The following is a 25039-nucleotide window of genomic DNA, read 5'->3' as shown; positions in this document are numbered from 1 at the left end:
CCTGGGTTTCTCCCTGGGTTTCTCCCTGGATTTATCTATTTATTCCTGGATTTATTGATTTATCCCTGGATTTCTGGATTTCTCCCTGGGTTTATTGATTTCTCCCTGGGTTTATTGATTTCTCCCTGGGTTTATTGATTTCTCCCTGGGTTTATTGATTTCTCCCTGGGTTTATTGATTTATCCCTGGATTTATTGATTTCTCCCTGGGTTTATTGATTTATCCCTGGATTTATTGATTTCTCCCTGGGTTTCTCCCTGGATTTATACATTTATTCCTGGATTTCTCCCTGGATTTCTCCCTGAGTTCCTCCCTGAGTTTCTCCCTGGATTTATTGATTTCTCCCTGGATTTCTGAATTTCTCCCTGGATTTCTCCCTGGGTTTATCCATTTATTCCTGGATTTTTCCCTGGATTTCTCCCTGGATTTCTGAATTTTTCCCTGGATTTCTCCCTGGGTTTCTCCCTGGATTTATTGATTTCTCCCTGGATTTATTGATTTCTCCCTGGATTTCTCCCTGGGTTTATCCATTTATTCCTGGATTTCTCCCTGGATTTTTCCCTGGATTTCTCCCTGGGTTTCGGCCGGAGCCAGCGGGGGCAGGGTCTGATCTGCCCCTCCCCCCCCGGTGCATTTGGGGTCATTCCAGAGGTTTTTGGGATTTATTTCCCTGGAGCCAGAGTCATTCCTGCTCCCTGCCCACGGGGCTGCAGCAGCTGCAGCTGGACTTCTGTTACTTGATTTGATTTGATTTTTTTATTTTTATTTTATTTCTTGATTGTTTTATTTTAGTTCTTGATTATTTTTATTTCTTGATTTTTTAATTTTTATTTTATTTTATTTCTTGATTATTTTATTTTATTCTTGATTTTTAAATTTTTTTATTTTATTTCTTGATTATTTTATTTTATTCTTGATTTTTTATTTCATTTTATTTTATTTTATTTCTTGATTATTTTATTTTATTTCTTGATTTTTTAATTTTTATTTTATTTTATTTCTTGATTTTTTATTTTATTTTATTTTGTTTTATTTTATTTTATTTTATTTTATTTTATTTTATTTCTTGATTTTTAAACTTTATTTTTACTTTATTTTATTTTATTTCTTGATTTTTAATTTAATTTAATTTTATTTATTTCTTGATTTTTGAATTTTTATTTTATTTTATTTTATTTATTTTCTGATTCACGTCCCAGCTCATTCCCACCTCTCCCACTCCCAGCTCCGGCCCCGGCCCCGCGCCAATCCCAGCGCCGGAACCGCCCGGGAGCCGCCCCTCACTGCTCCTCATCCTCATCCTCATCCTCATCATCCTCATCCTCATCCCGGGGGGGCTTCGCGTGGGAGAAGAATCCGAGCTGGGAGAGAGGAGGGACGGGAATGGAAATGGGAATGGGATTGGGATGGGAATGGGAAATGGGGATGGGAATGGGGGATGGGAAATTGGAAATGGGGATGGAAAATGGGAAATGGGAATGGGGAATGGGATTGGGAAATGGGGATGGGAATGGGGGATGGGAAATTGGAAATGGGAATGGGAATGGGAATGGGGAATGGGAATGGGGATAGGAAATGAGAATGGGACACGGGAATGGGGAATGAGAACGGGAATGGGAATGGGGATGGGAATGGGAAATGGGAATGGGGATGGGAAATGGGAATGGGGATGGGAAATGGGAAATGGGATTGGGAATGGGGAAATGGGAATGGGAATGGGAATGGGAAATGGGGATGGGGATGGGAAATGGGGATGGGAAATGGGAATGAGAACAGGAATGGGAAATGGGGATGGGATTGGGAAATGGGAATGGGAAATGGGACACAGGAATGGGAATGGAAATGGGAATGGGATTGGGAAATGGGAATGAAAACGGGAATGGGGGTGGGAAATGGGAATGGGAGTGGGAAATGGGAGATGGGGAATGGACCCGTCCCTCCCCCAGGGTGACACCATGACCCTCCCAAGGTGACATCATGCCCCTCTCCCAGTGTCACCCCAAGGTGCCACCCCAGCCCCCCAATGTCACCCGAGATGCCACCGTGTCCTCCCCAGTGTCCCCCCTCGGTGCCACCCCCAGGTGTCACCCCCAGGTGACATTATGACTCTCTCCCATTTTCACCCCAAGGTGTCACCGTGTCCCCCCAACCCCTCAGTGTCCCCCCAAGGTGTCACCCCCAGGTGCCACCATGCCCCACCCCCGGTGTCACCCCCATTGTCACCCCAAGGTGACATCATTCCCCACCCCCCAGTGTCACCCCAATGGGCCACTGTGCCCTCCAAGTGTCACACCCAGGTGCCACCATGTCCCCCCCACTGTCACCCCAAGGTGTCACCGTGCCCCCCTGGTGTCCCCCCCCGCCAGGTGCCCCCCCGGTGCCCCCCCGGGGTCCCCCCGGGGTCCCCTCACCCTCCAGAGGCCGAGGCTGAGCAGTGCCAGGAGCAGGAGCCCCCCCAGGGCGCTGCCCCCCAGGATCCACAGGGACACGGGCACCGGCCTGGCCCGGAGCAGCTCCAGCACCAGCTGGGGAAAGCACGGGAATGGGGATGGGAATATGGGAATGGAATGGGAATGGGGAATGGGAATGGGGATGGGAATATGGGAATGGGAATGGAATGGGGATGGGGATGGGAATATGGGAATGGAATGGGAATGGGGGAATGGGAATGGGAATGGGAATGGGAATGGAATGGGATGGGAATGGGAATGGGGATGGGAATGGGAAATGGGGATGGGAATGGGAATGGGATGGGAATGGGAATGGGAATGGAATGGGATGGGATGGGAATGGGGAATGGGGATGGGGAAATGGGAATGGAATGGGAATGGGATGGGAATGGGGATGGGAATGGGGAAATGGGAATGGGAATGGGGGAATGGGGGAATGGGAATGGGAATGGGAATGGAATGGGAAATGGTGATGGGAATGGGAATGGGATGGGAATGGGAATGGGGAAATGGGAATGGGGAATGGGAATGGGGAATGGGAATGGGGAATGGGAATAGGGATGGGGAAATGGGAATGGGGATGGGAATGGGAATATGGGAATGGGAATGGGGGGGGGAATGGGGAATTTGGGGGAAAAATGGGGAACTTGGAGGGAAAAAGGAGAATTTGGGAGGAAAAATAGGATTGAGGGGTAAGGAAATGAGAACTGGGGGAGTGGAAAGGGAATTTGGGGCAGGGGGGAGCAAACCAGGATTGAGGGGCGGGAAAAGAGGGAATTTGAGGAGGGGGAACAGAATTTGGGGAGGGGGGAAGAGGAAATTTGGGGAGAAGAAACAGAACTGGGGGAGGAAAAGAAGGCTGAAGGGGGAAAACGGGGGATTTGGGGAGGGGAAATGGGATTTGGGGAGGAGGACAAGGATGAAGAGGAAGGAGAATTTGGGGGGGGGTCCCACCTCCCGGCGCTGCGCCCCCTCCTCCAGCACCAGGAGCCCCCCCCCGACCCCCAGCCAGACGCTGCTGACGATCCTCAGGCTCCGGAATTTCACCTGGAACGGGAGAAAGGAGGAACCAACCACAAACTGAGTGATGGAGTTAAATAAAAGAGTGATAAAGTGAAATAAAAGAATGGTGAAATGCAATGAAATAATAGTAAAATGAAATAGAAGAATAGTAAAATGGAATAAGAGAATAGTTAAATGAAATAAAAAATAAATAAATAATAATAATAATAATAATAAAATAATAATATAGTAAAATGAAATAAAAAATAATATTATTAATAGTAAAATAAAATAATACTAAAATGACATTAATAATAATAATAATAATAATAATAATAATAATAGTAATACAGTAAAATAAAATAATAGTAAAATGAAATAAAATAATAAAATGAGCCCCCCGAGACCCCGGATCTGCCCCGAACCCCCCCGGACCCCCAGAGCCCCTGAGCCCCCCTGAACCCCCCACGCTCCCTGAACCCCCAGAGCCCCCCAAGCCTCCGAACCCCCCCCGAGCCCTTGGAGCCCCCCCGAGCCTCCCCGAACCCCCAGAACCCCCCCCCCCCGCTCCCCGAACCCCCTGAGCCCCCCACGCTCACTGAGCTGAAGAAGGATTTTTAACTGAATTTGGGGGGGCTCCCGTTCCCTCTGAGGCCCCCGAGCCCCCCGTGCTCCCCGAGCCCCCGGAGCCCCCCGAACCCCCAGAGCCCCCAGCGCTCCCCGAACCTCCCGAGCCCCCCGAGTCCCCAGAGCCCCCCAAGCCCCCCCGAGCCCCCAGAGCCCCTCGAGCCCCCCAGCCCCTGGAGCCCCCTGAGCCCCTGGAGCCCCCCGAACCCCCTGAGCCCCCTGCGCTTCCCGAGCCCCCCGCGCTCCCCGAGCCCCTGGAGCCCCCCGCGCCCCCCGAACCCCCCGAGCCCCCCGCGCTCCCCGAGCCCCCCCGAAGCCCCTGGAGCCCCCTGAGCCCCCCAAGCCCCTGGAGCCCCCTGAGCCCCCAGAGCCCCGCGCGCTCCCCGAGCCCCCCGCGCCCCCAGCGCTCCCCGAACCCCCCCGAAGCCCCTAGAGCCCCCCGAGCCCCCAGAGCCCCCTGAACCCCCAGAGCCCCTCGAGCCCCCCGCGCTCCCTGAGCCCCCGGAGCCCCCTGAGCCCCCCGAGCCCCCTGCGCTCCCCAAACCCCCAGAGCCCCCGTGCTCCCCGAGCCCCCCGCGATCCCCGCGCCCCCCCGCGCTCCCCGAGCCCCCCGCGCTCACCCCACCGAAGGCGGCTCCGCGGAGGCTCCGCAGGAGCTCGATGGAGGCGCCCCCGCCCCGCTCCAGCCGCCCCAGAGCGCAGCGCAGCTCCTGGCACCGCGTGTTGGAGCAGTCCTGGGGGCAGAGATTTGGGGGGGCTGGTGGGGATCGATCCCCCCTGAACCCCCACATCACCGGGGGGGGACCCCTCAAAGCCCCCCAGACCCGCTGGAGATGATGAGGATTCCCATGAACCCCCCAAGTTCCCGGGGTGGGGTTGGGGATTCCCCCAAATCACCGGGATGGGGATCCCCCCTGAACCCCCCCAAATCCTCTGGGAGTGGTGGGGATCCCCCTGAACCCCCCAAATCCTCTGGGAGTGGTGGGGATCCCCCTGAACCCCTCAAATCCCCAGGAAATGATGGAGATTCCCCCCCGAACCCCCAAATCCAAGGGGGGGGGGCACTGCCAGCCCTACCAGTCTGATGCCCCTGAACCCCCAAATCCTGAGGGGGACCCCCCAAAGCCCCCCAGATCCGGGGGGGGGGCACTGCCAGCCCTACCAGCCTGATCCCCCCAAATCCCCTGGGGTGTTGGGGACCCCCCCAAAGCCCCCCAAATCCGGGGGGGGCACTGCCAGCCCTACCAGCCTCTCGGTGTGCAGCAGATCCTCGGGGGGCACCGGGAGCGCTCTTGGGGTGCCCCCATCGGGGGGGTGCAGCCCGCAGGTGGCCTGGGGGGGGACAGGGGGGGACAGGGGGGGGTCAGAGGGGTCACAGGGGACGCCCCCCCCCCCCAAAATGTGCCCAGACTCACGTTCTCAGCCAGGACACCGGTGACAGACAGCATGGTGGCCCGCTGGTGGCCCAGCACTGGCAGGGCCATGTGCAGGGTGACGTTCTGGAGGGGGTAGCACCCCAAATTCTGCACCTGGATTGGGGGGGGGGGCGCACCATGAGCCAGGGGGGGTCCCGCCCCCAATTCCTGACACCCCCCCCCGGCCATCATCATCTTCCTCATCCTCTCACCTTGACCGTGGTGCTGAACTCGGGGCCGGAGCTGGGGGTGAAGGTGCCCGGGGGGGGGAGCTCGTAGCGATGGAGGTTGGTGTCACTGGGGGGGCACGGGGGGGTCACAGCCCCACTCTGGGGGGGCACATCCCCTCCCTGACCCCCCCCCCACACTCTGCAGATTGGTGGGGTTTTTTTTTTGGTGGGGGGGGGGACAGGGGGAGGTCAAATCCCCACTCTGGGGGGGCACAGGGGGGGGGGGGGGCCACATCCCATTCCATGACCCCCCCACTCTGCAGATTGGTGTTTTTTGGGGGAGGGGGAGGCACACAAGGGGGGGGTCACATCCATGGTGGGTGTCCCACTCTGTGGCCCCCCCCACTCTGCAGACTGGTGGTTTTTTTTTTTGGGGGGGGGCACAGGAGGGTCACATCCCATTCCCTGACCCCCCCACTCTGAGGGGGCACAGGGGGGTCACATCCTCATTCTGGGGGGCCACACCCCATTCTGTGACCCCCCCACTCTGCAAATTGATAGGGTTTTTTTTTGGGGGGGGGGGCACGAAGGGGGGGGGGGGTCACATCCCCCTCCCCGAGCCCCCCCACTCTGCAGGTTGGTGACATCCATGGTGGGTGTCCCCCTCTGTGTCCCCCCAGCTCTGCAGGTCGGTGTTTTTTTTTGGGGGGTGGGGGGCACACACGGGGGGGGGGGGGGTCACATCCATCACGATGTGTGTCCCCCCCCCCCCCTCCCTGACCCCTCCCTGACCCCCCCCAGCCCCACCTGGACAGGAACAGGTTGGCCTCGTAGCGGATGGGCACGGACAGCTTGACCGCGTTGTCCTGCGGCGTGGCCTCGGTGCTGTCACTACACGGGGGGGCGGGGGGGACACTCGGGAGTGTCCCCAAATTCCAGCCACGCCCCCTGGGGTGCGGCCCCGCCCCCCGAGGGCTCAGCCCCGCCCCCTACCTGGTGGCCCTGAGCGTGACCTCGGCGCGGTCCAGCAGGACGGAGCAGCTGAACTCCAGCTCCAGGGTGAAGCACACCTGGTGGGGTGGGGTGGGGGGCTCAGAGGGGTGGGGGGGGGGTTTGGGGGGTCCCCAGGGGCTCAGAGCGGGGGTCTCTCGGGGGTCCTACCTTGGCCTGCGAGCGGAAGACGGGGTAGCCCACGCTGCAGCGCCGGCGGTGCCCCCCCAGCGCCGAGCACTCCAGCTTCGCCGGGCTGGGATCCTGCCGGGGGGACACCACGGGGACATGGAGTGGGGACACGGGGACACGGGGAGGTGGCAGCAATGGACACCCCCCCCCGTGGGGTCCTGGGGGGGGCACAGGGGACCAACAGAACATGGTCGCACACCTGGGAGGAGCTGGGGACACCATGGACCCCCCCCCCATGTCCCACCCCTGGAGAGGTTGGGGACACCATGGACCCCCATGTCCCACCTAGGAGGAGTTGGGGACACCATGGACCCCCATGTCCCACCTAGGAGGAGTTGGGGACACCATGGACCCCCATGTCCCACCTAGGAGGAGTTGGGGACACTGTGGAGCCCCTTGTCCCACCCCTGGAGAGGCTGGGGACACCGTGGACCCCCTTGTCCCACCTGGGAGAGGTTGAGGACACCATGGACCCCCATGTCCCACCTAGGAGGAGTTGGGGACACCATGGACCCCCAGATCACACCTGGGAGGAGTTGGGGACACCATGGACCCCCATGTCCCACCTGGGAGAGGGTGGGGACACAACGTAACCCCCCCATCCCCCTCGAAATGGGTTTGGGGACCCAACAGACTCCAACCCATCCCACCTGCAGTGGGCTGGGACAAGAATGACCCAGAGGTTCTCCAAAGACCTGGGTCTCCATCTTTACCCTGGTGGGGGAGTTTGGAGGAGCTCCTCAGGGATTTGGTGGGAGAGTTTGGAGGGGCTCCTCAGGGATTTGGAGGAGCTCCTCAGGGATTTGGTGGGACAGTTTGGAGGAGCTCCTCAGGGATTTGGAGGGGCTCCTCAGGGACTTGGTGGGACAGTCTGGAGGGGCTCCTCAGGGATTTGGAGGGGCTCCTCAGGGATTTGGGCTCCCCCCAGGCTGTACCTGGAGCACGAGGCTGGAGAAGTGGAGGTTCCCGGGCAGGTGCAGCCACAGGCTGGCGTTGTAGGCGTTCTCCCCCCGGTTCTCCAGCTCCACCTCCACCAGCATCCGCCTCCGGCCCTTCCGCACGATGTGGGGGCTCTGCCTGGAGGCCAGGGGGGGTCACAGGGGGCTCCTGGGACACCATGAGGTCACTGGGGAGACTTCAGGGGTACCTGGAGCCCACGATGTCCGTGGTGGCCTTGAGCACCAGGTCGGTGACACACTCGTCGTCGTCCCCGCAATCCTTGAAAAACGGGATCTGGAAGGAGCCAGGGGTGATCCCGATGCCCGGGGTGTACCCGGGGGTGATCCTGCTGCCCCAGGGGGGGATCCCGGTGCCCAGGGGTGATCCCAGTGTCCAATCCCAGTGCCCAGGGGTGATCCTGGTGCCCCAGGGGTGATCCCAGTGTCCAATCCCACTGCCCAGGTGTGATCCCAGTGTCCAATCCCACTGCCCAGGTGTGATCCCAGTGTCCAATCCCGGTGCCCGGGGGTCATCCCAGTGCCTGGGGGTGATCCTGGTGCCCAATCCTGGTGCCCAGGTGTGATCCCAGTGCCCAGGGGTGATCCCAATGCTGGGCGGTGATCCCGGTGCCCGGGTGCAATCTCAGTGCCCAGGGGTGATCCTGGTGTCCAATCCCAGTGCCCGGGGGTGATCCCGGTGCCCAGGGGTGATCTCAATGCCGGGCGGTGATCCCGGTGCCCGGGTGCAATCCCGGTGCCCAGGGGGTGATCCCGGTGCCCAGGAGGGGATCCCGGTGCCCAGGAGGGGATCCCGGTGCCCAGGGACACCCCTCCCAGTACGCACCAGTTTGCGGATGGTGGTGGGAGACGCCTCATCCAGCACCGCCCTTGCAGCCGCATCCAGCGCCCAGGTGAGGCTGAGGCTGAGGGGCCGCAGGTAATCCGAGGTGTCCTGCACAATCGGGGGGGTCCCATCAGCCTCGTTGCAGCCGGAGCCCGGGAATGGGGGTGGGATGAGGGTGGGGAGGAGCCCCGGGGCTGACCAGGACGTGGAAGGGGACGCGGGTGCAGCTCTGCCCGCCCAGCGGGAGCTCCGTGCGGCGCTGGAGCAGCCGGCGGGCACCGGAGTCAAAGGCGGCTCGGGATCCCGGGCTCCGCTCCTCCAGGGACACGTTGTACCGGAGATCTGCGGGAGAGGGGGCGGGTCAGGGACCGGGATACCTGCGCCAGCGGCTGCTCCCGTGGGAGGGACTCCAGGGAAGTCCGGGAATGCTCCAGGGACACGCTGGGTTGCACCAGTGGAGCTCCAGAGAAGCCTCAGAGGCTCCAGGATGTTGTGGGATGCTCCAGTGGGGCTCCAGAGAAGCTTCAGAAGCTCCAGGATGTTGTGGGATGCTCCAGGGACACGCTGGATTGCACCAGCAGAGCTCCAGGGAAGTTCCAGAGATGCTCCAGGGACACGCTGGATTGCACCAGTGGGGCTCCAGAGAAGTCTGAGGCTCCAGGAAGTTGTGGGATGCTCCAGTGGGACTCCAGAGAAGCTTCAGAAGCTCCAGGATGTCATGGGATGCTCTAGGGACACGCTGGGTTGCACCAGTGGGGCTCCAGAGGAGTCCCAGAGGCTCCAGGAAGTTGTGGGATGCTCCAGTGGGGCTCCAGGGGTATCTGTGATCTGCTGATATTCAAGGGACACTGCAGGATGCTCCAGGGGTGATCCAGGACCCTTTGGAATGCTTCTGGGATGTTCCAAGGATGCTCCAGGACCCTTTGGGATGCTTCTGTTCCTGGAATGCTCCCAGGTTCTCTATGGATCCCAGCCTGGGATTCTCTGGGGACAGCCAGGGATGCTCCAGGACCCTTTGGGATGCTCTGGGATGCTCCAGGCACAGCCAGGGATGCTCCAGAACCCTTTGGGATGCTCCAAGGATGCTCCAGGACCCTTTGAGTTGCTCCAAGGATGCTCCAGAACACTTTGGGATGCTGTGGGATGCTCTAGGACCCTTTGGGATGCTCCAGAACCCTTTGGGATGCTCCAAGGATGCTCCAGGACCCTTTGGGATGCTCTGGGATGCTCCAGACACAGCCAGGGATGCTCCAAGGACACTCCCAGGACCCTGCAGTCCCCCATGGCCCGCACTCACCGACATGCATGTCCACAGGGGGGTTCCGTGCGCGGGTCCGGCTGCGGAAGCAGATCCGGGCGCGGAGGCAGACAGCGCCGGAGCCGCCGCGCCGGCAGTTCCGCCGGGTGACGCTGACAGCCGCCGGCTCCACCGACACCCCCGCGGACACCTGGATGATCCAGCGGGACCTGAGGGGCACAGTCACACCTGGCATCTCAGCGTGGGGACAGGGACACCGTTGCGTTGCACTGAGTAGTTTATTTAGTTATTATTGTGCACTGGAATTCCGTGGCGGTGTTCCTCCCCTGGCCCCTCCCATCAGCTGCATCCCATTGGATGTGCTCCCTCTCCTCTGCCCCCCTGGCTTTGAAATCCCCCACCACGAGACCCCTGATCTCTTTCTCCTCTGGGACTCCTCTTGTCTCCCTGGAGGCGTTCCACAATGAAGTTGTGGGGCGTTTGTCCCCACGTTGGGCGCCAGCTGTCATTCCGTAAGCCTTCGTGGGGTCCCTGTTCCCGGGGTGTCCCTGTCCCCTCTCCATGTCCCTGATCTCAGGGTGTCCTGTCCTTTGTCCACTCCCGGGGTGTCCCTGACCCCCTGACCCCGACTCACCGCAGCAGCACGGCCGCCCCCTGCGCCCCCACGGCCACGTCCACCAGTCCGTCCCCGTCCATGTCCACCCGTCCGTCCACGCTGATCCCGAAATACCGGAGGCTCCAGCCCAGCGCCGCCGCCTCGATGCGCTGGGAACGGGAGTTTTCGTTGGATTAAAACAAAATCCCCCTTTTCTGACCCAGAGAGGTGTTTTAAAAACTTCCATTCTGTTTTTAGTCTCATGCGAAGGGTGAAACAACACAGATGTTATAATTCACACCGTCACAATTAGAAGCTGATTATTTCTTAATTACAGTACACTACAAGCATTTCTTGGCTGATCAGCTTTTGCCACACCATGCTGTAAATGCCTTAAAGCCAATTATCTAAAATTACCTCTTGCGGGTCTTAACACAACGCATCTTTCATAGTTCTATTTCTCCAAAGTATCTAGTCTTCTTTGCAATAAAAACCACCCTTTAAAACTTGTTTCTATTTCCATTTCTCTCTCAACAATATCTGTCCTATTCTACAACATTTCTAAGTCAGCATTTCTTATCTCAAAATTTGCGTACAGATGTGAGCCTTGTGCTGGGCTTTGAGGATTCTCCACGAATCCATTTCCCGCAAGTTTTGGCACCGCCGGCAGCTCGCACAGGGCTGTGCTCACGACCCCTCCCAGCGCTCCCAGCGCCGTCTCACCTGCTTGTACCGGGGCAGGAGGGTGCCCGGGGCGATGTGGAACACGTAGAGAGCCCCGCGGTGCCCGTCCTCCAGCGGAGCCCCCACCACGGCTCCGGCCAGCCCGTCCTGGCTCAGGTTGGGCACCGCGCCCAGGGCGGAGCCGAACCTGGAATCCTGCGGCCTCGGCTCGGGGTGCAGCGACCCCGCGGGGCTCAGGCGGTCCTGGGGGGTGCGGGGGGGCCCTCGGTACCCCCACGGGATGGGCACCCCCTCAATGCCACCGTGCTCCCCCGATCCCCTCGAACTGCCGCCATCCCTCCGCATGCCGCTGATCCTCCCAGTGCACCCCAGTCCCCACCCCTCTCACCTGCCCCACACCCCCAGATCCACACCTGCCCCACACCCCCAGATTCACACCTGCCCTCTCACCTGCCCCACACCCCCACCCCTCTCACCTGCCCCACACCCCCAGATCCACACCTGCCCCACACCCCCAGATTCACACCTGCCCCACACCCCCAGGCTCACCCCTGCCCCACACCCCCAGATTCACACCTGCCCCCTCATCTGCCCCACACCCCCAGGTTCCCCCTGCCCTCTCACCTGCCCCACACCCCCAGATCCACACCTGCCCCATACCCCCAGATTCACACCTGCCCTCTCACCTGCCCCACACCCCCACCCCTCTCACCTGCCCCACACCCCCAGGTTCACCCCTGCCCCACACCCCCAGGCTCACCCCTGCCCCACACTCCCAGGCTCACCCCTGCCCCACACTCCCAGGCTCAACCCTGCCCTCTCACCTGCCCCACACCCCCAGGCTCACCCTGCCTCCTCACCTGCCCCACACGGTACACATAGACCCTCCCCCCACCCCTCTCACCTGCCCCACCCCCCCCCCCAGGCCCACACCTGCCCCCTCACCTGCCCCACACGGTACACATAGACCCTCCCCATCTCCCTGCTCTGGCCCCCCAGGTAGGTGGGCGCGGCCACCAGCAGCAGCTCGCTGTCCCCATCTCCCTCCAGGTCCAGGGCCAAGACCTCGCTGCCGAAGTAGGAGCCGATCTGGGGGTGCAAGGGGCTGTGAGGCTGGGGACCCCAACTTCCCTCCCCCCACCCCAAAACCCTCAAGGCCCCCCCAGCACCCCTCACCTGGTCCCCCATCAGCGCCTGGGCCACCGTCACGGCCCCCGTGGGGTCCAGCTGGAAGAGGACGACCTTGCCCTTGTGCTGGAATCGGGGGGCACCGGCCACCAACAGGCGCTGCCCCCCCGGGAGCTGCAGCGAGGACACCGAGTACCCTGCGGGGGGAAGAGCGGGCTCAGAGGGAGGGACAGCCCCGGGGAGATGGGGTGTTCCTGGGGCACCCCAAATATCCAGGTTTGGGGCAGCCCAGGGCACCCCAAATATCCAGGTTAGGGGCATCCCTGGACCATCCCGAAGGCACCCCAAATATCCAGGTTTGGGGCATCCCTGGAGTGTCCCCAGGGCACCCCAAATATCCAGGTTTGGGGCATCCATGGAGTGTCCCCAGGGCACCCCAAATTTAGAGGACATTTCTATATCACCAAGGATCCCAAATTTACAGGACATGGAACATCCCTGGGACATGGAGCATTTCTGTATCACCAAGCACCCCAAATATTCTTTCCATGGAGCATCCCCAGGGCACCCCAAATTTACAGGACATTTCTGTATCACCAAGGATCCCAAATTTAGAGGATAAAATTAGAGATCCCAAAAATTAGAGATCCCAAATTTAGAGGATAAAATTAGAGAATATCCCCAGGGCATCCCAAATTTACAGGACATGGAGCATCCCCGGGACATGGAGCATTTCTGTATCACCAAGCCCCCCCAATATCCATTCCACGAAGCATCCCCATTCCACCCCTGATCTCCAGGCCACGGAAAATCCCGGACTGATCCCAAATCAGAGATTTGGGAGCCCTGGGGACACGGCCATACCCAGGTAGGCCGCGTGGTTCTTCAGCTGCGGCGGGAATTCCTCCTGGAACGCCTCCCGGGCTGGAACCACGCGCCCTCGCTGCCTCTCCTCCAGCACACCCCCCTCCCAGTCATGGGCTCCGACCATTCCAAAGAGGATCCCGTCCTGCTGGGATGGGTGGGACACGTCACCACAATGCCTCGGTGTCCCCAAGCCCCAGCAATGTCACTCTGCCACCCCGCCGGGGTGAGATGGGCTGAGGGTTGTTTTCCACCTGGAAACGGACAGCTTTCCCAGGGAAAGGGAAAGTTTCCTTCTGGGAAAGGCTGTGAGAAGCTCAGAGAAAAGAATTATAATAATTGTAATAATAAATTTTATCTTAATTTGCCGCTCCTGGTGTTTGGGATCACGTTAAGGTGTGCTAGGTGATGTTTACAGCAAGGTTGATCACCAAAGGGTGGCTTTGGTAATTTGACTACCAAAGGTGGCTGTGAGAAGCTCAGAGAAAAGAATTATAATAACACTTATATAATAATTATAATATTTTTATCTTAACTTGCTGATACTGGTGTTTGGGATCACATTAAGGTGCACTAGGTGATGTTTACAGTAAGGTTGATCACCAAAGGCTTCTTAATTAGCCAATGGTGTTGTGATTAAAGGACCAATCAGGTCCACCTGCAGTGAACTAGAATATAAAAATGAATGAGTGCCCTAACAAAGAGGACTGGGCCTCCTGATTTGTGTCATTTCTGGCTCAACAGGGACAGGGTCACCTCGAGGTGGTGGATGGAAAAGCCGATCTGGGACATCTCCAGCTCGAAGGCGCTCTCGTTGTCCCCGTGGGTGCCTGAACGGAGGAGGAACGAGACTCAGCTCCTCCAGCTGTGCTTCCAGCCCTTCCCAGCATCCCAGCCTCCACCCAGCACCTTCCAGGCTGAAGATCCGATCTCCCAGAGCATCCACGATGTCGTTGAGGGCGGCCTCATCCGTGACATTGAAGAAATACTTCTCGTCAGGGTCGCTGGCGATGGACTTGATCTCCCGGATGAAATCCTCGGGATCCTGCTGCCGCCGCAGGTAATGCCCCAGCACCTGGGGGGGGGACGGGGGGTCAGCAGGAGCCCCCCCTACCCCGGGGGTTCAGGGGAAGGCAGGGGTGGGTGGGGATGGGTGGCAGGGGCCTCACGGCGATGGCGTAGCGGGTGACGTTGTGGCGGTCGCACTCGGCCAGCGCCGCGGGCAGCTCGTCCCCGTCGTGGGACTCCCCGTCCGTCACCACCAGCAGCAGCCGCGTGGCCCCCGGGCGCCCGCCCCGCGCCGGGCTGAACGACTCGGTGCTGTGGGAATGTGGCTGGAGAATGAGCCCCTGCTCGTGCCCATCCTAAACTCTCCCCAGTCCTGACCCTGCTCCCAACCCTGATCCTGATCTCAACCCCAACCCTAATCCCAACCCCAACCCCAATCCAAATCCTGGCTTGATCCCAAGCCTGATACCAATCCCAATCCCAATTCCAATCCCAATCCCAATCTAGACCCTAATCCCAACTCTGATCCTCATCCCAGCCCCATTCCCTCTCCCAACCCCAGTCCAAATCCTGACTTGATCTCAAGCCTGATACCAGTTCCAATCCCAATGTTTATTCAAATCTCCATCTCAACCTAAACCCTAATCCCAACTCAATCCAAATCCCACTTCCTCTCCCAATCCCAATCATGTTCTCAATCCTGACCCCCATCCCAACCCCAACCCAAATCCTGATTTCATCCCAAGCCTGATACCAATTCCAATCTGGATCTTTATTCAAATCCCCATCCCAACCTAGACCCTAAATCCAACTCTGACCCCAATCCCAACCCCACTCCCTCTCCCAGTCCTGATCCTGACCCCAATCCCACCCCCATTCCCGCCCCGTTCCCAATCCAAATCCTGACTTGATCCCAAGCCTGATACCAGTTCCAACCCCGATCCTTATTCAAATCCCGATCCTAACCTAGACCCTAATCCCAACTCCGACCCCGACGCTGACCCAGTCCCAGCCCGTTCCCGATCCCAGAGCCCACCATGCCTCCCGGATGGCCATGGCTGTCCTGGTCTCCCTCCCCTCCTGCCGCGTCAGGTTCCGCGCGGCCTCGAGCAGGCTCTGGGCCGTGGGGTGCTGCCCCAGCGCCCACTCCTGCACCAGGTGCTCCCCATACTGCAGCACCCCCACCTGGAACGGGGAGAGTCAGAGCCAGAGGGAGCCCCAAAACCTCCCTCAAACCCCCAGGGAACCCCCAAACCCACAGGGACGTCCCTCAAACCCACAGGGACCCCTCAAATCCCCAAGGAATCCCGAAGTCCATAGGGGACCCCTCAAACCCCCAGGGACCCCTCAAACCCCCCAAGGAATCCCCAAATCCACGGGGACAGGTCCCCTCAACCCCCCCCAGGGAATCCCAAAGTCCACGGGGACATCCCTCAAACCCCAGGGCATCACCCCAGGGACAATGCCATCACCCCAGGGACAATGCCATCACCCCAAGGCTGGCACCACCCCAGTGACAATGCCATCACCCCAAGGGACAATGCCATCACCCCAAGGGATGATGTCATCACCCCAGTGACAATGCCATCACCCCAGTGACAATGCCATCACCCCAGGGACAATGCCATCACCCCAAGGCTGGCACCAACCCAGTGACAATGCCATCACACAAGGGACAATGGCATCACCCCAGGGACAACGCCATCACCCCAAGGCTGGCACCACCCCAGGGGCAACAGCACTGCCCTGGAGACAGCCACCTTACCCGGGGGACACCCCCCCAGCCTTGGGGACACCGCGCTGGTGCCACCGAGGTGCCGCGCCCTGACCTGGGTCTGCCCGGGGCCGATGAAGAAGCGCGCCAGGATGTTCCCGAGGAACGCCTGCACCTCCTCCCAGGGGTAGATGCTGTTGGAGCCATCCAGAACCAGGACGATGTCCATGTAGGTAGGACAACCTGGCAGGGGACACGGTGACACCGGGGGGTGGCACGTGCCAGCGCGTGCCAGTGCGTCCCACCCCACTCACGCTGGGCTGTGGGCGCCATGGTGCCCACGGGCTGGAGCTCCTGGTCGAGCTGGACGCAGCGGCCGGAGCTGAACGCGGAGGTGCCGCATTCCTGGGACCAAAGCGGGGCGCACGCCTTTCGGGGGACAAGGTGGGGGGGGGGGGGGGGTGTGTGACACGAGGACGCGGCAGTGACGTCATCTCCCTCCCCTGCCTCAGTTTCCCTCTGCTTACCACAAAGCCCCCATCCTTGGAGTCCACCAGCGTCATCCCCAGGCGGCCGGCGCTGCTCCTGAGCCAGGGAACTGCGGCCCCTTGGGGACACGGGGACAAAAACGGGGTCAGCACCCCCAAAAATCTCACCTGTCACCCCCCCCCCCCCAACCCCCACCCCCGCTACCGAGGTTGGCCTTGGCACAGGAGGAGTTTTGGGGTCCCACGTCGCACTTGTAGATGTCGCCTTGGCCATCCCCATCCCACGGGGCCCCCACCAGCAGCCTGGAGGGACGAGGAGAGGGAGGGGACACCGAGGGGACATCGGGGATGTCACCACCCCACCCCCCCCCCGCGGCCACGTTTTTGGGGGGCACCGTGCCAGGCTGTGCCACCCACGCCGGTTCCGTCTGTCCGTCTGTCCAGCCTCCTGCTCCTCCCGCCCCTGCCCTCCCCAGCCTCAACCTCCCCCCTCGCTCCTCCCCTCCCTGCCTCAGTTTCTCTTTCCCACCACAGTTTTTAGCTTCCCTGCCTCAGTTTCCCCCTCCCTTCTCCCGTTTCTCCCTCCCTTCTTCCCTTTTCTGACTCAGTTTCTGCCCACCCACGCACCCTCGGTTTCCCTCTTCCCCTCCTCAGTTTCCCCTTTCCCGCCTCATTTTTTCCCTTCCCGGCTTCGATTTCCTTCTCCCCACCCTCTCCCCCCTTTCCGACTTCACTGCCCCCCTTCCTGCCTCAGTTTCCCCTTCCCAACCTCATTTTTCCCCTTCCCTGCTTCGGTTTCCTTTTCCCCACCCCCTTCCTCCTCTCCCCACCTCAATCTCCCCTTTCCTGCCTCAGTTTCCCCTTTCCTACCTCAATTTCCCCCTTCCTACCTCAGTTTCCCCTTTCCTACCTCAGTTTCCCCTTTCCCGCCTCAGTTTCCCCTTTCCTACCTCAGTTTCCCCTTTCCTGCCTCAGTTTCCCCGTCCCCCCCGGGGGTGGGGGGGGGGGTCACTCACCACTTGTCCCCATCGCCCCCCCACTGCAGCACCCGGTAGCCAAACTGGGACTCGGGTGGCCCCCGGAAGAGCCGCGAACGCCGCACGTCGAGGTTGAAGGCCGGGCCGAGCCCTGCGGAGGTGAGGGAGGGTCCCGAGGAGGGGGAGGGCACCCCTCACCCACCCGGGAGGGAGGAAGAGGAGGGGGGAACCCCGCGGAGAACCCCCCAAAGGCATCCTCGCCACCGTGCCTCAGTTTCCCCCGCGGTGGGGGGACCGGAGAGGAGGGAAGGGGTGGAAACGCCTCTTTTTTTGTCCTTTTTTTTCTCCCCCCAAAAACCCCATTCAAAATCAGATTTTTCCATTAAAACCGGGTTTTAAGTTCCTCTCATGCCTTGAGCCCGCCTTAAATCCAAGATTTTGGTGTTTTCTCCCTCCAAAATAAATTTTGGCGTTTTCTCCCTCCAAAATAAATTTTGGCTCGGGGGCAACGACCGAACTTGGCCGGTTTTATCCCAAAATCGCCCTCCCCCCCTCCCCGGATATTCAGAAGGCAGGAGGGAACCCCCGGGATTATTCAAATCCCAAATTCTGATCCCAATCCCAGCCCCAAAATCGGGGGATTTTTGGGATAAATCCCAATTTTTATATTTTTTTTTGGGGGGTGGAAGGGGTTACCTGGGAGCAGGAGCAGCGCCAGGAGCACGCCCGGGTTCCCCACACCCCACATCGCCGCGACTCTGACAAAATCCCGGGTTCTTTTTTTCTTTTTTTTTCCCTTTTTTTCTTTCCTCTTTTTTTTTTTTTTTTTTTTTTTTCCCAAGTATATTTTCCCTCCTCCTTCATCTTCAATTGGCTGCTAAAAATAAATGTGGTTTTGGAGGGTGGGGGGAGGCAAAATTTCGGGAAAAAAACGGGCGAAGTGGTAAAAAACACAGGAAGAAGAGGAGGAGGTGGGTGCAGAATTTTTTTTGGGGTGGGTTCTGGGTGTTTGGGGGGTGCTGGAAAGGGGATTTTTCCCACTTTTTCTGGGAAAATGGGATGAAAAAAAATGTGCATTTCCCCCCAAAGAACGAACCACAGAGATACCTGTGGGGACAGTCAGGAGTGGGGGGGTGGAAAAAAGGGGTTTGGGGTTTGGGGTGGAGGGGTTTGGGTGGATTTTGGGTGGATTTAGGTGGATTTTTGGGTTGCCACGTCCTCCGGGTGACACCGCCACCAGCCGGGGCTGAGCTTTTGGGAAAAAAAAAAATAAATAAATAAATAAAAAGAGGGAGGGGAAAAAAAAAAAAAAAAAAAGGAAAAAAATTCAAACTCTGCGATTTTAGGACAGAGGGAAACTTGTGCTGCCAGCGGCTGTGGGATGGGCTGGAATTTTTGGGGGAATTTAAAGAAAAAACAAAAACAGCAAAAAAAAAAAAACCACCCAAGGAATGAGGAGAAAAACAGACAAACAGCGACTGTGCAGCTCCGGCCCCGCCCAGGCAGGGCCCCACCAGGTGGGTCGCAGGGGAAACTGAGGCACAGTGCCCCCAGTTTAGCCCAGTAGTCCCAGTCCAGCATTGCCAGCCCGTCCCAGTGCTCCCAGTTCAGTCCAGTGCTCCCAGTCCAGGGTTTAGGTGGGCATCAGAGCCAGGGTTTAGTATTGGAACCAGGATTAGGGGGGGGATCAGAACCAGGTTTAGTCTCAGAACCAGATTTAGGTGGGGATCTGAGCCTGGGTTAGTATCAGAGCCAGGTTTAGGAGGGAATCAGAGATCAGAGCCTGGTTTAGGTAGGGATCAGAACCAGGTTTAGCCTCAGAGCCAGGTTTAGGGGGGGATCAGAACCAGGTTTAGGCAGGGATCAGAGCCAGTTTTAGTCTCAGAACCAGGTTTAGTCTCAGAGCCAGGATTAGGTGGGGATCAGAGCCAGGTTTAGTATCTGAACCAGGTTTAGCCTCAGAACCAGGTTTAGGCGGGGATCAGAGCCAGGCTTAGTCTCAGAACCAGGTTTAGGTAGGGATCAGAACCAGGTTTAGTATCAGAACAAGGTTTAGGTAGGCATCAAAGCCAGATTTAGGTGGGCATCAGAACCAGAGTTAGGATCAGAACCAGGTTTAGTACCAGAACCAGGGTTAGGTGGGCATCAGAACCAGGTTTAGGTAGGGATCTGAGCCTGGCTTAGTATCAGAACCAGGTTTAGGGGGGAATCAGAGATCAGAGCCTGGTTTAGGTAGGGATCAGAACCAGGTTTAGGGGGGGATCAGAACCAGGTTTAGTATCTGAACCAGGTTTAGCCTCAGAGCCAGGTTTAGGGGGGGATCAGAGATCAAAGCCTGGTTTAGGGGGGGATCAGAGCCAGGTTTAGTCTCAGAGCCAGGTTTAGGTGGGGATCAGAGCCAGGTTTAGCCTCAGAGCCAGGTTTAGGGGGGGATCAGAGATCAAAGCCTGGTTTAGGGGGGGATCAGAGCCAGGTTTAGTCTCAGAGCCAGGTTTAGGTGGGGATCAGAGCCAGGTTTAGTCTCAGAGCCAGGTTTAGTCTCAGAGCCAGGTTTAGTCTCAGAGCCAGGTTTAGGGGGGGATCAGAGCCAGGTTTAGTCTCAGAGCCAGGTTTAGGTGTGGTCTCTGCAGCACCAGGAGCTGCCCTCAGTGATCCCCTGGGTCCCTTCCAGCCCATCCCAGTGCCTTTCCCAACAGCCCAGGACACGGCGACTGGAGGCCGCTGCACTTTAATAATTAAATTACTCATTAATTACACTCACTGCCACCGTGGGATCCCCTGGAGTGCTTCCCACCCATCCCAATTCCCACTGGAAATTCCAAAGCCTGCTTTGCCCAGGAAAAAAAATCCTTTGGCACAGCCCAGGTGGGCCCAGGAGCGGGCGACGTTTCAGCCTGGAGCTCCCAAAAATCCTTCAAGAGGATATTCTTGCTCTCCCAGGGACAATCTGCCTCTGGAATTTAATAATTTGGAGCTCCCAAAAAACCCTTTAATTTCCCAGAATTTTGGAGTTCCCAAAAAAAAACCTTCAAGAGGATATTCCTGCTCTCCCAGGGACAGATCCAAGGGCAATCTGCCTCTGGAATTTAATAATTCCCAGCTCCCAAAAAACCTTCAAACCTCCTCCTGCTCTCCCAGGGACAATCTGCCTCTGGAATTTCATAATTCCCACCTCCTAAAAAACCTTCAAACCTCCTCCTGCTCTCCCAAGGACAGATCCAAGGGCAATGAGCCTCTGGAATTTAATAATTCCCAGTTCCCAAAAAACCTTGAAGAGGCTATTCCTGCTCTTCCAGGGACAATCTGCCTCTGGAATTTAATAATTTGGAGCTCCCAAAAAACCTTCAAGAGGCTATTCCTGCTCTTCCAGGGACAATCTGCCTCTGGAATTTCCTAATTCCCAGCTCCCAGTGTATCCCTGAATCCAGGGTTCAGTAACAGACATCAGAGCTGGTTTGTGGCCATGGATTTATCCCTGACACACATTCCCCTCTCCCTGCATTCAGATTTCTTACAGGGCAGGAAAATTGCCCAAACAATTTGGGCTTGAATCATCCCGACCCCATGGCTTTACCCCCCCCCCCCAAAAAAAACCATGAGAAGCCCCCAAAAATCCACATTTTCCAGTCCCAGATCGACATTTTCCAGCCCCAAATCCACATTTTCCAGCCCCAAATCCACATTTTCCAGCCCCAAATGTTCCCTGTTAGCTGGCTCCACGTGAAAGGCTCTTCCAAGACAGAGAGGGGCAATGTTGAACCTCTAAAATTGCTGGAAAAGTCAATGGGAAAAAAAACACATTTTGGGAGCTGAGGTCCCAAAATCCCACTGTGGGATCCAATGCTGTATCCAGTGCTGGAAGCTCGTGGAGTCAGGAATGATGGAATGGCACGAGCCACTCACCTCCAGAGGTGCCACAACCACAGTTTTGGGATAAACCCCCCAAAATTCCCAACCATCCCCAGGATAACTACGGCTTCAGCTTGAGCCAGGGGTGGAGGATGGTGATGATGGGAAGAGGTGAGACCCAAGAAATCCACATTTTCCAGTCCCAGATCCACATTTTCCAGTCCCAGATCCACATTTTCCAGTCCCAAATCCACATTTTCCAGCCCCAAATATTCCCTGTTAGCTGGCTCCATGTGAAAAGTGCTTCCCAGAGAGAAAGGGGGAACGTTGAACCTCTAAAATTGCTGGAAAAGTCAATGGGAAAAAAACACATTTTGGGAGCTGAGGTCCCAAAATCCCACTGTGGGATCCAATGCTGTATCCAATGCTGGAAGCTCGTGGAGTCAGGAATGATGGAATGGCACGAGCCACTCACCTCCAGAGGTGCCACAACCCCCCAAAATTCCCAACCATCCCCAGGATAACTACGGCTTCAGCTTGAGCCAGGGGTGGAGGATGGTGATGATGGAGAGCACGGAGGAGGTGAGCCCACAGAACCCCACGATTCCGGGGCTGCTCCTGCACAAGCCCAGCTTTTCCAGAGGGATCACCAGGTCGCAGGCGTTCCTCAGCAGGTCCAGCAGCAGTGGGGGGTTCTCCCGCAGCACCTGCAGCAGGAGCTGCAGCTGGAGCTGCAGCTGGAGGCGGAGGTGCTGGATCCTGCCCTCAGCCTGGGGCTGGGGGCTGTTCTGGGGGCTCTTGCCACGTTTCCTGGCTGCCTCGGCGCGTTCCAGCAGCAGCCGGATCTCGTAGGCGTCCCTGCTGAGGTTCACCACCAGAGCAAACAGGTAATACCTGGGGAGAACAGGGAGGGGAAAAAAAAAAAATAAAAAAAAAAAAAGTGGGAGGCGGGGAAGCAGTGGCAGCAGAAGGCTCTGGCTGCTCCCAAATTCCCAAAAGGGGGAATGGAAAAGTCTCCCCTGGGATTCCATTCCCCGCCCAGCCTCCCTCAGAAACTCCCTATTCCCTGACTGTCAGATTTTATTTTTCTGACCCAGAGACGGGGAAACTGAGAGGTGTTTAAAAAACTTTTTATTGTATTTTCAGTCTCATTTGAAGGGTGAGACAATAGAGATGTTATAATTCACACCATCACAATCAGAAGCCACCTATTTCCTAATTACAAGTGTTTTTTAGCCTATCAGCTTTTGCTACACTACACTGTAAATACCTTAATATAATGTATTTTTCGTAATTCTATTTCTCTAAAGCATCTAATCCTTTTTGTAAAGCTGCCTTTTGAAACTTATTTCTATTTCCATTTCTCTCTCAACAATACCCGTCTTATCCTACAACATTTCTCATCTCAAAGTTGATATAAAAATACACAATGTATGAACCTTCTAGCAAGTTTTAAGGAATTCCTACAAATCCATTTCCCACACCTGAATTCCTTTGGAAATTCACCACTTGCTCTCCCTGGATCAATTTCGTTCCCTGCCTTCTCCTGGGGAGCTCATTGCCTGCTCTCCTTCAGTAATTCCACTCCCTGTCCTCCCTTTGGAATTCCACTCTTTATTTTCCCCAGGGGAACCCCATTCCCTGCTCTCCCTGAGGAATTCCACTCCCTGCTCTCTCTCAGGAATCCTATTCCCTGTCCTCCCTTGGGAATTCCATTCTTTATTTTCCCCAAGGGAATTCCACTCCCTGCTCTCCCTCAGGAACCCCATTTCCTTTTCCCCCTCAGGAGCCCCATTCCTTTTTCTCTCCAGGGGAACCCCATTCCCTGCTCTCCCTGAATAATTCCATTCCCTTCTCTCCCTCAGGAGCCCCATTCCCTGCTCTCCCTCAGCAATTCAATTCCTTGCTCTCCCTCAGGAGCTCCATTCCCCGCTCTCCCTTGGGAATTCCATCCCTTATTCTCCCCAAGGGAATTCCATTCCCTGCTCTCCCTCAGGAATGTCCCTCAGGACCCCCATTCCCTTTTCTCCCTCAGGAATCTCCCTCAGGAACCCCACTCCCTTTTCTCCCTCAGGAATTCCATTCCCTTTTCTCCCTCAGGATCCCCATTCCCTTTTCTCCCTCAGGACCCCCATTCCCTGCTCTCCCTTGGGAATTCCATCTCTTATTCTCCTCAGGGAAACCCCACTCCCTTTTCTCCCTCAGGAATTCCATTCCCTTCTCTCCCTCAGGAGCCCCATTCCCTATCCTCTCCAGGGGAACCCCATTCCCTGCTCTCCCTCAGGAATTCCATTCCCTTCTCTCCCTCAGCAATCCCATTCCCTTCTCTCCCTCAGGACCCCCATTCCCTGCTCTCCCTTGGGAATCTCATCTCTTATTCTCCTCAGGGAAACCCCCTTCCCTTCTCTCCCTCAGGACCCCCACTCCCTTTTCTCCCTCAGGACCCCCATTCCCTGCTCTCCCTCAGCAATCCCTTTCCCTTTTCTCCCTCAGGACCCCCATTCCCTTTTCTCCCTCAGGACCCCCATTCCCTTTTCTCCCTCAGGACCCCCATTCCCTTTTCTCCCTCAGCAATCCCTTTCCCTTTTCTCCCTCAGGACCCCCATTCCCTTTTCTCCCTCAGGACTCCCATTCCCTGCTCTCCCTCAGCAATCCCTTTCCCTTTTCTCCCTCAGGACCCCCTCTCCCTGTTTTTTTCCCACCTTTCCCCGCCCCGATTTCCCCCCCCAAACCCCCACCACCTCCCCAGGCTCACCTGAACGACCTCTGGCTCCACTTCTCCACGGCCAGGCCGGGCAGGACGCCGCTCTTCCCGGCCCACAGGACGTTGTCGCAGGCCAGGAAGAGCGCGCGGTTCAGGTGGGACAGGGTGAGGCAGAAGCGCAGCACGGGGTCGGGCAGGTGCAGCGAGCGCTGCGCCCCCCCCAGCGCCTCAGCCGAGCCCCCCAGGCGCAGCACTGCGGGGAGGGGGACACCAGGCCGTCACCGGGGGGGGGGTTTTGCTCACCCCAAAATCCCCCCCCGCCCGCTTCGAAACCCTCCCCTCACAACCCACTCACGCTTGCGGCCCAGGCTCAGGTGAGCCTCCAGCTGCTGGAGGCGCCTCAGGGTCCCGGAGCTGCCCCCGGAGCCGTTCCCGGCGCGGCTCAGCGCGGCCCCGGCTAAGGTACAGGCGTACTGGGCGGCCCTGAGGACAACGAGGGAGTCAGCGAGGAGGGTACCGGGGACATCGCCCCGCTGCCGCGGACCTCCCCCCCCCGCTTCTCCGGTTCTCCGCCGCCCCGGGGTTTTGGGACCTTTGGTCACCGTGACCGCCCCCACCGGACCTCCCCGACTCCCGGGCACTCCCGTGACTGCCCGGTGGCCCCGGGGGAGACGAGGCTGCACCTGAGGAGGCGCTCCCGGGCCTGGCTCTGGGCGCTGAAGCGCACCCAGGCCTCCATGGCGCGGGCCCGGTACCGAGCCCGGTAACAACAGCGTCACTTCCGGTACCGCCGCGGCTCCTTCCCGTTGGCGGAGCGCGGACCCGCCCGCTCCTACCAAAACAGAGCCCGTGAATGGGCGACGAGCGGAATCTCCGCCTCTAAATCCGTGTCGAAGAGTTCGATTGGTTTCTTTTGCCGTTAATCGCTTCTCCTGGTCAATAAGAGTGTGGCTGTCATCCCCTACCGTCATCTCTGCTGGATCGTGCTTCCTGCGTTTTGATTCGTCTATTCCCTTGTCAATCCAACAAATTCCGCAATGCGATTGGACAACGGCACCCAAATCCCCGCCCCCAAGACCACACACCGCTATTTGTGTTAGTGGGCGAGTGCGCCGCGCCCTGACCCCGCCCCTCCGGCCGCG

At 58.0% G+C, this 25039-nt stretch overlaps 2 protein-coding genes and 1 long non-coding RNA gene across 7 annotated transcripts; 1 reads left to right on the top strand and 2 right to left on the bottom strand.

Moving 5' to 3' along the window:
* Positions 1–1149: 1149 nt before the first annotated feature.
* On the bottom strand, positions 1150–19149 carry ITGA10 (integrin subunit alpha 10). The gene is made up of 30 exons (XM_054001225.1): positions 18041–19149; positions 17384–17495; positions 16573–16670; positions 16407–16486; positions 16194–16308; positions 15995–16122; positions 15202–15350; positions 14327–14477; positions 14067–14232; positions 13914–13987; positions 13158–13302; positions 12342–12490; positions 12111–12254; positions 11205–11408; positions 10521–10651; positions 9926–10095; positions 8828–8970; positions 8629–8736; positions 7994–8079; positions 7782–7923; positions 6826–6918; positions 6658–6734; positions 6472–6555; positions 5707–5791; positions 5495–5608; positions 5325–5411; positions 4700–4813; positions 3405–3497; positions 2412–2525; positions 1150–1361 (listed from the first exon to the last, which is right to left on the bottom strand). The coding sequence occupies exons 1-30, from the start codon at positions 18090–18092 to the stop codon at positions 1281–1283; spliced, it is 3489 nt and encodes a 1162-aa protein (XP_053857200.1). The 5' UTR covers positions 18093–19149; the 3' UTR covers positions 1150–1280.
* LOC128820458 (uncharacterized) lies at positions 18972–19961 on the top strand. Of its 4 annotated transcripts, none has more exons than XR_008440902.1 (4): positions 18972–19041; positions 19441–19621; positions 19689–19764; positions 19818–19961. It is a non-coding gene; the product is annotated as an uncharacterized LOC128820458 (long non-coding RNA). The 4 variants fall into 4 exon arrangements; XR_008440904.1 differs by lacking the exon at positions 18972–19041 and adding an exon at positions 19167–19194 and having other exon boundaries at positions 19594–19621; XR_008440903.1 differs by lacking the exon at positions 18972–19041 and having other exon boundaries at positions 19414–19458; positions 19500–19621.
* Positions 19962–20068: 107 nt separating this feature from the next.
* PEX11B (peroxisomal biogenesis factor 11 beta) lies at positions 20069–24708 on the bottom strand. Of its 2 annotated transcripts, XM_054001193.1 has the most exons (6): positions 24581–24708; positions 24253–24380; positions 23949–24150; positions 21448–22087; positions 20537–21047; positions 20069–20464 (listed from the first exon to the last, which is right to left on the bottom strand). In XM_054001193.1, the coding sequence occupies exons 1-4, from the start codon at positions 24634–24636 to the stop codon at positions 21718–21720; spliced, it is 756 nt and encodes a 251-aa protein (XP_053857168.1). In that variant the 5' UTR covers positions 24637–24708; the 3' UTR covers positions 20069–20464; positions 20537–21047; positions 21448–21717. The 2 variants fall into 2 exon arrangements, with proteins under 2 accessions (XP_053857168.1, XP_053857167.1); XM_054001192.1 differs by having other exon boundaries at positions 20537–22087.
* Between the last annotated feature and the right edge of the window lie 331 nt (positions 24709–25039).

Source organism: Vidua macroura, chromosome 29, assembly GCF_024509145.1.
Source record: "Vidua macroura isolate BioBank_ID:100142 chromosome 29, ASM2450914v1, whole genome shotgun sequence".
Lineage (NCBI taxonomy): Eukaryota > Metazoa > Chordata > Aves > Passeriformes > Viduidae > Vidua > Vidua macroura.
Note: the sequence above shows the minus strand (reverse complement) of the source record. Positions and strands in the feature narration are given on the sequence as shown.

Excerpts from the sequence above, each read along its gene's own strand:
- ITGA10 (XM_054001225.1), bottom strand. The coding sequence starts at position 18,092 with ATGTGGGGTGTGGGGAACCCGGGCGTGCTCCTGGCGCTGCTCCTGCTC. Across the intron at positions 5,792-6,471 it reads GCCAACCTGTTCCTGTCCAG|TGACACCAACCTCCATCGCT; the intron begins GTGGGGCTGGGG and ends GTGCCCCCCCAG. Across the intron at positions 3,498-4,699 it reads GCGGAGCCGCCTTCGGTGGG|GTGAAATTCCGGAGCCTGAG; the intron begins GTGAGCGCGGGG and ends CTCCCGTTCCAG.
- PEX11B (XM_054001192.1), bottom strand. The coding sequence starts at position 24,636 with ATGGAGGCCTGGGTGCGCTTCAGCGCCCAGAGCCAGGCCCGGGAGCGC. Across the intron at positions 24,381-24,580 it reads GCCCGGGAGCGCCTCCTCAG|GGCCGCCCAGTACGCCTGTA; the intron begins GTGCAGCCTCGT and ends CGTTGTCCTCAG. Across the intron at positions 24,151-24,252 it reads CCTGAGCCTGGGCCGCAAGC|TGCTGCGCCTGGGGGGCTCG; the intron begins GTGAGTGGGTTG and ends CCCTCCCCGCAG.